This window comes from Mus musculus, chromosome 2, assembly GCF_000001635.26.
Source record: "Mus musculus strain C57BL/6J chromosome 2, GRCm38.p6 C57BL/6J".
NCBI lineage: Eukaryota > Metazoa > Chordata > Mammalia > Rodentia > Muridae > Mus > Mus musculus.
Window position 1 is genome coordinate 87,190,516 of NC_000068.7, and position 13,417 is coordinate 87,203,932.

Consider the following 13,417-nt stretch of genomic DNA (forward strand, 5'->3'; position numbering starts at 1 on the left):
TAGTAACTAGCATTTAGTTATATGCTGGCATGCTAGTCAGAAATAAAGAGTTAAAGTACAAACATGCATTCTACATAATAGTTATACATATAAATAGTTGCTTACTAAAGAATAGTATAAATAACCACCCTTCAATAACAGTTGAAAGAAATGCTGGAACCATAAAGTTGTAGATATGGTGCTGATATGACACTTATAATCAAATTCAAATTCTTTTGGTTACTTTTTATATATTAATTTTGTGAATTTCTCAACTTTGACAAAGATTCCTTCAGGGTTTTAAATCTCAGACATAAGTAGCATTGTTAAGTTTAGTAGGGACAATGACAGGAATATATATATATATATATATATATATATATATATATATATATATATATATATGTGTGTGTGTGTGTGTGTGTGTGTGTGTGTGTGTGTGTGTGTGTGTGTGTGTGTATGTATATATATATATATATATATATAGTATTTATATATATGTATACATAAAACAAGAACATCTTATTCTTATTCACAATCTAAGTCATGAATTATTGTGCTATATTATCTCTGATATGTTTGTACAGATATGGCATAAGTTATAATTATGCAACAAATGCTTACTTTTGTTATCATTATGTAAATGTCTATCCACATAGTAATTGGTACAGGTTTCTTGAACTCAGAATAGCTTTATCTGGACAGGACATTGTTACTGAATGACCACTCAATTCCTTACCTGGGATACAACTCAAAGAAAACACTTTTAGCTCAATTGGAAAGTTTATTGAAAGTAAAATTGTGATGAAACAGTTTCTATGACAAATAAAGGCAAATAATGAAAGGTAAAGATGAAATTTACTGATCTAGTACTACACAATAATAGCAACTGCTTATAGCCAAGGGATAGGCAGTCTGAACTATGGTGATCTTGTGTCATTACTCAGTGCTTTGTTGTTTTGGTTTGTGACAAACTAGCAGGACAAAAAGATCTTAAATGTGCTTCTTTTTTTTTTCATCCCCATAAAATATAGGAAGTAGGACTATTTTGTGAATAACTCATACAAATCAATATGACTGGACACCTCTCCTGTGTTTGTGTATTTGATACTTTTTTGTATTTCTTTTTTTTTTTTTTAGAATATCTGAACTCCATTGAGTAAATGGACATTAAAACCTTGAAATCAATCATCTATGGATGGATCCACCCTACAAAGTCCCCAACAGAACCACTCCACATTTGTAGCATTCATCTTACTTGGCTTTTCTGATGTTCCCAACTTGCAAGAATTTCTTTTTGGGTTGTTTTTGATGGTCTATCTAATTATTCTGATGGGCAATAGCCTCATTATCATAATTATAAGAGCTGACCCTTCCCTGCAAACTCCCATGTACTTTTTCCTTGGAAATTTTTCTTTCTTAGAAATGTGTTATGTGTCAGTCACTCTGCCAAGGTTATTAACAGATCTCTACAGACAAGACAGAATCATTTCTTTCATGGCTTGTGCTACACAAATGTATTTTTTTCTTATCTTTGGGGCCACTGAGTGCTTTATTCTGACGGCTATGGCTTATGACAGATATGTTGCTATTTGTAACCCATTGCTCTATCCTCTCATTATGAACAATAGTCTCTGTATACAACTGGCAGCTGGCTGTTGGATAAGTGGAGTTCCTGTTCATATAGGGTTCACATACTGGATCTTCTCTCTACCATTTTGTGGATCAAATCAGCTGAATCACTTTTTCTGTGACATACCTCCAGTCCTGACCCTAGCTTGTGGGGACACTTTTATGATAGAGATGCTAATTTATGTGATTGCCCTTTTAGTTGTCACCATTCCTTTTATGCTGATCCTTGCATCTTATGTGAAAATAATCTCAAGCATTCTGAAGCTTCCATCTGCAACTGGGAGAGCCAAGGCCTTCTCTACATGTTCTTCCCACCTTATAGTTGTAGCTTTATTCTTTGGATCAGGTATCATTACATACTTGAGACCAAAGTCCAGCCACTCAGCAGGAGTAGACAAATTCCTTTCTCTTTTCTATACTGTTGTGACTCCACTGTTCAACCCCATGATATACTGTTTAAGAAACAAAGATGTTATGATTGCATTGAAAAAAATTTTTCTGAGATGCTTCATGTTATGACCTAAGAAACATGTTTTATTTATTTTTATATTTTCCTTTTTTAAATTATAGTATAGTTACACAATTTCTTTCTTCTTTCTTTTCTTTCTACCATTGTCATGCACAGTTCTCCTAATTCTTGGTCACATTCACAGCTACTTTTTCTTTAATCATTGTTACATATAAGCATATGTAAATAAAACACAATAAAATATGTTCTTTTATTCAGAAACCTTGTGTGGTTCTTTTTCAATATTCTTGATTTTTTAGATATTTTAATGAGTACTCATGTTTATATAGCACTCAAGACCAACTCTGTATTTATTTTTAAGCAGTAAATTAATTCTAAACTTCAGTTTTTACATTTGTGCATATCTAATTCAAGATACAGATACTAAAATTATAAAGTTTTTGTACGTTTCATGATGAGACTCCAAAGTAATGACTATATTTTCTATTTCATGAAAATGTTTATGATGTAAATATATGCTTACTCTAATATAATGTTGAAATAATTATTAATGAATAGGTAAGATTCAACTATTAATGCTTTTTATGCATGAATGAGTGATTGCTTCATAATTATATAATTCTATTAAAGAAAAAAAAGATCAGGTTTCAGTTGAGATTAAGGATATTTCATGTTAAAGACATCTTTTATTTTTCTGGTATGTAAACTGTTTCTAATCATGGGATTAATCTGTCTTTTTAAGATGGGTATTGTTGCACATGCCTTTAATCTCAGCCTATGAAAGGAAGAGGCATGAGGATCTCTGAGTTCATGGTAAACCAATTGTACAGAATGAGCTTCAAGACTAGAGAAACAAAGAGAACTAGAGTCTACACAGAGAAACCCTGTATCAATTCCATATCCCCGAACCTTAAGTTCTCTCTCTCTCCCTCTCTCTCTTTTTATTTTGTATTTATTTGTTTTTATTAGATATTTTCTTTATTTACATTTCAAATGTTATCCCCTTTCCTAGTTTCCCCTCCAAAAATCCCCTATCACCTCACTCTCCCCTCTGCTGCCCAACCCATCCACTCCCATTCCTGGTCCTGGCATTCCCCTATATTGGGGAATACAGCATTGTACATGATAAATGTGTGTTGATATATTTTATTAATAAAATGTAGAGGAATTATAAACCAGAAATCTGACTGTTCTGACAAAGGATCACATCCAAAAATCTTCTAAGTCTATGTGATCTGGCTGGAATTCAATCATGCCCTTCGCATATACCTTTAGCCCCCCCTCTCCCTCCCCCCCAAAAAAAGAAGGCAAGGTTAATTTCTAGAAAGAAGCAGCAAGGTTTAAAAGAGACATCTAATTGGTGGGCAGACAATGTAATGAGTGAAAGAGAGATTTGACAGAATGAGTAAAATAAGATATACCCAACTCTCAGGAGAACATACAGGAATGAACACAGAGACAAAGACAGAGAGTAAAGGCAATGTAGTGACGTTCATAGAAATGGAATGGAAGCCAGTGAAGCTGGTGGATTTCAGTTCATGGGATTCAAAGCCAGTTTGTATAAGCAGTGAGAAGCTGAGAGAAGTTTAATCAGTCACTGTAGAGAAGAGTTTTGTGCGAGAATAGATGAGCTAAACTAGTTAATTCAGAAAGAATAAGAAAGGGTAAGCTTTTCAGAGGTAAGCCTCTGAGATGACAATTACATCTGTCAAATAAAGTTGCATTTGCATATTTGCATCAGGGACCCAACTTAATTGGAGCAAAAGAAGGTCTACTAATGTTAAAGAAAGCTGGCAACTTACAGAAATGTTACAGAGGACAAGACAGAAAGTCTTTTGGGCAGAAAGCTGCAGAGGAGAATTTCAACTAGAATTGATTCCAGAGAAAGCATCAGTTCTCTGAGTTTGGCTAGACACCTAGATACTCAGAAGACTCTGAAGTTGCAAGAGACTTGAGCCCAGAGGAAGAAACAACACAGGACCCTATGCAGCATTAAGTCACAGCGAGCTACCCGAAAAGATAATTTTAATTATATATACACATTTTTTATTTATGTTTTTATTGGTTATTTTATTTATTTGCATTTCAAATGTTATCCCCTTTCTTGCTCTAAAATCCCTGTGAAACTCCATTTCAGATCCTTTATTACCAATGGTAGCAGTTGAGCATATAGAAATATTACTTGAAAAAGCCATTGTCATACCTTTTTACAACTGTGACCATTGGAGTAAACACCTCCCTACTTTCTATTAAAATCTTCATATATTTCTTCACAAAATTGAAACAATAACTGTACAGTAAGAAAAAAATCTCAAACGAGGTTGAAAAATAAATGTAAAATTAAAAAATTGTGTAAGATAAAATAGATGTGCAACAAGAAAAAAATACACGAATAACAAGAAAAAAATACCTATGATAGTATAAATCTTGATAGATAAGATATAAAAAAATAAGAAAATGGAAGTTTCTAATTGTGAATCTAATGCACCTTGAGAAATTATGGATCAAAATAAACAGTCCATTCAACTTATGGTCCACTTCTTAATGAAATTGCTTAAAGGAAACTGGCTTTCCCAGCTAACCAGGGACAAATGCCAGAAAATGTTGATAATTCACAAGATGAACATCTAGCCAGGAATCCAGTTGAACTACAACATATTAAATAATTTTTAAAAACTAGTAATATTTTATGGAATGCACTCACACTATGAGTGACAGATACCTTGACTAGACAAAACAGGTTTATCCCCCAAGACTGGAAAGATTTAGGAGCAGCTGTAATGGAAGCTAGTTCTCAATTAGAAAGACTGAAATGGTGGTGAGGAAAAAAACTGTAATTATGCAGAATCATAATAGGTCTAAACATGTGCCCCGGCCTGCAGGGATAATCAGCGGGGACCCAGGGCAAGAGAGTGAGAGAGTGGGAGGGAAAAGAGACAAGAAGAATGAGAGCAAGTCAATTATACTGATCAAGCTTTGAAAATTTTTATTCAGGAGTGGCAATATGAGCATAAGCAAGAGAAGGCTTCAAGGCAGGGGGTGGGGAGTCCGGGGGCTCTCCGAAGGTCAGGTGGCAATCTTCAGCTCCTTGAACACCGTGTCCTCTTTACCCACAAACATTCTTACTGTTATGACCATGAATGTTCCCTCAGGATTGTTTATGTAAGCTAGAAAATTTTCACAAGGCCATGGCTGTGGTCATGGCTCCCGGCAAACATGTTAATATCAGGAAAGATAAATTGTTAAGTGAAGGTCAATATGCTTACTTACAAAGGCAGATGCAATTTTATGACTCTATCATTATAGAATGTATGTTAGTAGCTTTAAGAGCCTAGAATAAACTGAAGGAACAAGAAGAAAGACTCTATGTCATTCACAAAGATTATGAAAAGCTCCAGAGAGACTTTTACTGACATCACATAAATTAAAGTCAGATATTAAAAGGAAAATATCAGATCTAGATATAAGGCAGGTATTAATTAAAACTTTAGCTTTCAAAAATGCAAATACAGACTTTAAAAAAAAAGTTTTTAGATCTTTAAATCTCAGTCAATACCCATGGATGGCTGGATTAGAACTACTGATGATATTGATCCTACTGACTACATAGATAAGCAATGGCCAATAATCAGAGATATCAATGTGTCTATTGTTTTGACTGTGGGTAACAAGATCATTTATTTGAAAAGGGATATTAGACAGGGTATGCCTAGAGACTTCAAGGTCTCAGCCTTTCTGGATTTGTGAAAAGCATGGTAAGAATAGGCATAGGACTAGTGAATGCAGATCAGCAAGAGATATCCCAGATAATCCCTTACCAATAGGAAACTCCTTAAGGGAGTTAACACGTACCCTGGTAAATACACAATATTAGTCAGGTGCTTCTTTCCTGTCAGCAACCCACAGAGCAGCTAAGAGCAACTATACTTAACTAAACTAGGTATAGGATACACTATACATTGATGGCTTAATTGTTTCTATGTTTAAGTGGGTGAGAAGCCTGGCTTGTATGGAGCAGAGCTTGCAATTCAAGTGCCTAAGTATCTAGTTTATGTATGGATTCATAAAGATCTAATTGTATCTTGATAAACAGAAAAGGGGGATGAGGTTAGTTGAAAGACACTGAGGTTTAGAAAAGAATTAGATCAACCTGTATACTTTAAAGATATTGCAACATCACAATGGATGTCAAGGAATGAGTTACTTTGGGGAAGAGGGTCTGTCTATATTTCCACAGGCGATGAAAGACTATGAGTTTCATCAAAGTTGATGAAGATACAAGTTGAATAAGAGAACCTTCAGCATGAAAGGTATGACTCAAGGAAGGATAATATAAAGGAAGATAGCAATGCAGAACATGCAGAAATCTGATCCCTCTGCCTGGGGACAGCTCAACCGAAAAAGGATAGATCGTTCATCAGACTGGCCCACTGGGAAACCTTGGTGCTGACCAATACATCTGCTAAAAGACAGAGGATCAAACTGAAGGTATGAAGGAACATTATGCATCAATGGATTTTCAGAATGTCATTTAGACTGTTAAATTAAGCATTTTTGATAACTGTTTCTTTTGTAGTAGTAAATTGAAAGGGAAAAAAGTAGAAGAATTTTAATCCAACAACATGGCTGCTCTAACAAAAGATCACATCCAATGGTCTTCTTGGTCTGTGTGATCTGGCTGTAATACAGGTATGCCCTTAATTCACACCTTGAATCCCTTTGGCTGGATTCAGAAACATCTTTAATCCCTCTGACTAGAACACAGACATGCCCTGAGTACAAAACTGTAATCCCAAGTTTGGTTCTAGAAGAATGTCGCTATGTTTGAAAATGTGAAATTTGAAAGTCTAACTGAGGGGCAGACAGTGATGAATTAGACAATGATTTGACCAAATGAGTCTGTTAGGGTATACCCAACTTTCAGGAGAACAGACAGGAAAGAGAGGAGACTTTGGAGAGCAGTGCAAAGACAGAGCAACAGAGCGACAGAGTTGAGGAAGTGTAGTTGAGTTCAGTGCAGTGCAGTTTGGTGCAGTTCAGTTGAATGCAGTTGAGTTCAATTGAGTTTGTGCAGTTCATTTCCATTCTGTTCATTTCCTTTAGTCAGTGCAGTCAGTGGCATTCAGGTCATAGAATTCCAAGACAGTTTATCTGAGCAGAGCAATTCAGGGAGAAAGTGAATCCAGTTTGAATCCGTCATCCCAAAGAGAAGTTTTGAGCCAAAACAGCTAAATTGAATCAGCCAGTCAGAGTTCAGAAAGAAATAAAAAGGGAGAGGTTATTTAGCAGTAAACCTCCAAAATGATAATTACATCTGGTGAATAAGTTACATTAACAGTTCACTGCTCATATTTTCAAAAATAAAAAAGGAAAATTTGTATTCTGTGGATGTTTAGTGTTAATTTATTGGTAGAATTTATCATGACAATATCACCAGTGTTTCAAATGCATCTTAATGCTTTTAGAAAGTTTCTTCCCATGTGAAGAAGACTCACCCTCTAAGCTAGTAAATATCTCTACATATGAGCCTCCTTCATAGATGTGAATATTTTATTCATACATAATGTTTCCATAAAAGTGTAGATTACAATAAATTATTGGATATATAGGTAGGATGTTTAATAAGCATATTATAGCAATAGGCATCCTATTTTTATTTTTTAAAAGTTTTTAATCTTTGAATTCTCCCAGTTCTCACTTTTTATCTTTAACCTTCAATATATTTAATCTTATACATACACAGTTTAATATTACAGAATACATTTGTGGTAATTGTAGGCAAGGAAGAACCAGGAAGCAAGAAAACAAGCAACGCAGATAATTTGACAGCAAATTATAGCAATTGCACAGCTGGAGGACTACAGAAAATAGCAATGCACTGGAAGTTAGAGGAAACAACACTGAACCTATTTAAAATGAATAAATGACCAATTTTGAAATTATATTTTTTTCTTTTGAGTTAACATTATACAGTGTGTATTAGTATTAAAAATAATCCAATATCCCCCAAATACCTACAATTCTGTGTATCTATCACTTCATTTATTTATTTATTTATTTATTTGTTTGTTTGTTTGGTTGGTTGGTTGGTTGGTTTTTTGAGACAGGGTTTCTCTGTGTAGCCCTGGCTGTCCTGGAAATCACTCTATAGACCAAGCTGGCCTTGAACTCAGAAATCAGCCTGCCTCTGGCTCCTAAATGCTGGGATTAAAGGCGTATGCCACCATACCCAGCTTAATTTAATTTTTATGGAATGCTTAAAAGGAGTAAAATTCTCAAGTTTAAAGAGAAAAAAGGATAGAGAGGTACATGTCTGTAATCCAGTTATTCATTAGGTTGAGTTCTGTGTCTGAGATAAGCCTTTGGTACACATGAAGTTGCATGCCAGCCAGAGTTTTATGTGAGACCCTGTGTAATAATAGAAGAAAGAGGATTGCGAGAGTTGGAGTAGCTTCTGTGCAAAATAGGAAGTAGAGAATCATGGAAACATAGCTCCATTATATTGAGACCATTAAACATTAATAAAACTTGTTTGCATAACGTTTGTTCTCTTATAGTGACTTGAAAATACTATATTTTACTTTAAGTAACATGAATACATATCAGAAAGCAGAACAGAGAAATTTGGTCTTTAGGTATCTGTGAATAAGTAGATGTCAGATAAGATGAGCTCCCCTACATTCTCTTCTCATTAATTAATAAAGAACCTTAAGCACAAAGTCACCACAAGAACCAGCAGCTGTTTCAAGAAATGTTAAGAAATGTCTGAAATACTACAGAGAAGTCTGTGGTATATAAGGACACAAGGTAGAGAAGGCACAAAGGAAATTTATTTTTTGGAGTTATTTACTCTTATATTTTATGTCTAAGAATATTTATTTGCAGGTACATGTGTTCCACATGTGTGCAATTCCCATGAAAATAAGAAGAGGGCATCACATCCCTAGGACTAGATTTGCAGGTGGTTTTAAGCCATTTTATGGATGCTGGGAACTAAGATCAGATTATCTATAAGAGCAATAAGTGCTCTTCCCCTGTTCCCATTTTAAACATCCTCTTATCCAGGAAAGAAGGAGGCTTGTAAGAGTCAAAGAGTAAATACATACCAATTGTTTGGGATATTTTTATTTATTCATTTATCTATCTATCTATCTATCTATCTATCTATCTATCTATCTATCTATCTATCTATCTATTTATTGGAGTTATGATTCTTTACTAGCTATTAGTTCAGGCACATGCCCTGGTTCTGTGATCCCCTCTCCCTATAGGTCACAGTGAGCAAGTTTCTTCAGAAGAGCCTGTGGGGCTGAGAGTGCTGAGCCCCAGGGTCAGAAGCAGAACTTTAAAGCCTCAGATACAGGCTGCTTCCAGGCTTCCAGGCTGGGCAGCATGGAGGAGAGGCTCATGACATGCCAGGGCTCTCTGTCAGACACCTTGGAGGTTTTGTAGGACAGCAGCTGTACAACCGCCTCTGCCAGGAGACCGATCATAGTAGGCAGCATCACAGGGTTGAAGGGCTGAGCCCGGAACATAAGCAGGGGTTGGCCCCTGTGTAGGGGCAGCTCTGGTCTGAAGACAGCTCTGTTGAGCACCTGCAGTATTGGTGTGGTGCCCTGACCAAGCCCACAGCTTGGTAGGAGACACCTGCTAGGGCCACAGTCAGGAGGCATTCCCTGCTGCCCTGCTCCCCTGGGACCGCAGGGTTGTGGGAGGTGGTGACATTGAGGCCAGCCTCTTTCACCAGTAGCTTAGCATTCACCAAGTTCACATCTGCCTGCTTGGATGCTTCTCTCAGAAGGCCGACAATGACTGCAGGGCTCAGGCAGGTCCCAGCATTCTTCAGAGATGTTCCTTGTGTAACCACCTGGATGGTCCATTTAGGGGAGCCAGCCCAGGAGTGCATCAGCATGCCCAGTGCTTCTGTCAGACCAATGCAAGGCTTGGAGTTTGGAGAGAAGACACTGGTAAGGGCCTGGGCATTCACGACCCCTGTTAGAGAATTCCTCTTCACCATGTCCACAAACTGGACTATGATTTCTCTGCACAGTGGCTCTGGGCTTCCTTGGTGCTGGCACCCAGGAGGGGACAGTTGATGACGTTCTCATGGTCCACTAAATCCAGGTCCCTTGGTGGCTCTTCTGTAAACACATCCAGTGAAGCCCCAGCACACTGACCAGACTGCAGGGCACGCAACAGGAACAGGGCACCTTCATCCACAATGCCTCCTTGAGCACAGTTCACCACTCACACACCTTTCTTGCACTGAGCAAAGTGCTGTTATTCAGCAAGCCTGTGGTGGAGGGCAAGAGTGGGGTATGGACAGTAATGAAGTCACAGAGATGCCAGATCTCCTCCTGCGGCAACTGCTGAACACAAAAGGAGGCTGTGGCTTCAGGAGAAATGATGGGGTCATAGCCTACAGTTTTCATTCCAAAGGACTGTATTCCCATGGCCACCTGTCTTCTGATTCTACCTAGGCCAAGAATTCCCAGTGTCTTCCCGTTCAGTTCTGTCCCCATGAACTTCTGGTCCCATTTGCCATCTTTCATCGAAGCAGTCACCTGGGGAATCTGCCTGGCCAGGCACATGATCATTCCACAGATGAGCTCCACAGCATTGATGCTGTTTCCGTGGGGGTGTTCATGACTAAAATACTCTTCCTTGTGGCAGCCTCCAGATCCACATTGTCCACGCCGGTACCAGCCCTGCCTACCACCTGGAACTTCTCTGCTACATTGATGACACCAGCAGTGACCTTAGTAGCTGACTGAACGATAAGTCTTCACAGTCCTGGAGTTCAGCTATAAGTTCCTCCTTTGCTCGTTTGGCTTCTCCACCACCTGCAGCCCTCCATCTTGCATGATCATCCGGCAGCAGGGGTCCAGGCTGTCACTGAACAGTACATTGCACAGATTTGCTAAGGGCATTGCTAGAGTCAGGCCTTAGAATCAATTGCTCTGGGTGGACAGAAGCACATAGTTCAGGAAACTGCAGGCATGGCTGGCTCCGGTGACTGGGCCAGGAAATTTTAATTGTACAGGATTTAAAACACCCCTCAATAAGACTGAGGAATAAGTAAAGAATAATTGGACGATGAGACTTTCTAACAAGTGGAGCTGCTTTGAAAAGACTCTCTAACCTCTGATGTTTTAGGCATGTTCTATCAAGAGACGCAGACATGGTGCTCTCATGAGTCTTCACCCAGGCTGGGATAGAAACTTTTATTGATATGGCTACATTGAGACATTCATGATCTCTGAGCTATCGAAAAGATGGTTGAAATGATGTCCTGCTTAGAGCCAAATACTTAACAGTAGCACTTATTTCCTTAATACCCTAGGCTAAGCATCCACTACCATTCAGCACAAAGAGAAGCTTTTAAGATTAAGTTAGCATAGCACTTACTATAAGTACAAAGTTTGTGATGAAATTCAGCATGTGACACTTTACATAAACAATACTACTTCATATTCCCACCTAGGACCTATGGCCATGGATTTTTAACCATCTTCACAGGATAAGCTTTTTTTCCCCTAAAGTTGTTGGGCCTCCACATCAACCTGAGATTGTTTGGTTACCCTGGTATATTAAAACATCTTACATAGCTGGTTGGCATTGTAGTTACATTGCTCACAGATAGGTAAGACGACAGCTAAGTTTTCTTACACAAGAAACTGCACAGCAGCTTCGAACACTGCAAAGACCAGTAAGCAAGAAGTAAGAATCTAAGATCCAGAGTGATGTCTCTATATCTTCTTACCAAGGTGGTTAACAATATGATTTTTAAATTGTTGTCTTTTTACTTCTCTTTTAAAATTTAGTGTTACTTTATGTTCATTTGCCTGTATGCATATCTGTGTGAGGGAATCAGAAACCCTAACACTGGAGTGAGAGCCAGGCGTTTTCTGCAATGTAGTAGTTACTGGGGGTTGAACCTGCTTTCTCTGGAAGCACAACCAGTGCTCTTAATCACTGAGATATCTCTCCAGTCCCAATCTTTTTAGTTTTGATTAGATATCTTAAACTTAACAATGTAATCCCACTTAAATTTCAGGGGCAGTTAGCATAAGGGGTTGCAGGAGTTCCCCAGAACTACTTAAGGAATGATCTGGTGGGTGTTATCCCAAGTCAAAAGGAATTAGAATGATACACAATGTAGATGTAGCAAGTTTTGCCTTTTTGGACCCAGAAACCTCCATGGCTTCCACAATGCTAATGCCCTATTTCCCCTTCCCAAAGATCCCATGTTGACATCAAGCAGCTCAAACTTAACAGTCAAGGAGAAATGGAAGCATTTGTATTTGGTTCAATATTTTCTGTGGACAAGATTCTAGGACCTGTATACTTCAGAATGGATTGATTACTTATCCTCAAATTTCTCCCCATGGAGATTGATTACTTATCCTCAAATTTCTCCCCATGGAGATTGATTACTTATCCTCAAATTTCTCCCCTGGAGCCATTACTAATTTGGCATATGAAACTGCCAACCTAGAACATGAATTCTGTTCTGGGAAAGGAAGAACCATTATGTCCAAATCCTTTCTACCCACTGCTTAGAGCCTGGAAGTTTAGGGTTACCTTTAGAACTTTGTCTGAAAACAGCTTAAAAGAGACACAGCCCAAGGGATCAACATAATTGTGATGATGGATGACCATACCTGCAGCAAGCAGCCACAGAGGATAGCTGGCTAAGCAAAGCTCAGCAATGAGCTCTTACATATATCTTGGGAGTCATCAAGAGGCATGCCTGGAGACATCTTTGTTTTGGAAGCCTGTAGGGCCTGCCTGAGCAACAACCTCTGAAGAGATGCCACACTCCTACATCTTGATTTTATTCATTAAAGATGGAGCTAAGCAATATTATCCAGATTTGAGAGATATTTTCTTCAAATACTAGGTTTAACTGAAATATATATGAGAAATTTATAGACCATAAATTATTATGAATTATGAATATAATAGTCTTTTGTTTTTGATGTGTAACAAAAAGTGGACTAGGATCTCAAAAACACTGGTGCAGAAGCACAGGGATACAGTGTTTCTTAGGGTAAAAGATTATATAAGACACAACTATATCAATCTTAGGGTGGTTAGACTAATGTTGAAGCATCTGTTTCTACAGTAGAGTAGCCATAGATACAACATTACAATCAAATTTGATTTATACCTTTATCAATTATTTTATTTAATGTTAAATTTGTAAAAATATTAATCTTTTGATTAATAATATATCAGGATAATGGCTGGGGTCATGAATCATCCCAAGTGTGATATATGGCACATCTTATTGAGAGAGTAGAGGGCAGAGAAAAGTCTAAGTAAAGAGAAAAT

General features: G+C 37.6%; 1 protein-coding gene and 1 pseudogene across 1 annotated transcript; one reads left to right on the top strand and one right to left on the bottom strand.

Annotated features, from left to right (window-relative positions):
* Positions 1–1,173: 1,173 nt before the first annotated feature.
* Olfr1112 (olfactory receptor 1112) lies at positions 1,174–2,130 on the top strand. Its single transcript, NM_146661.2, has one exon. It carries the CDS (start codon positions 1,174–1,176, stop codon positions 2,128–2,130), a length of 957 nt encoding a protein of 318 aa, NP_666872.2.
* Gm13730 (predicted gene 13730) lies at positions 9,282–11,102 on the bottom strand (annotated as a pseudogene).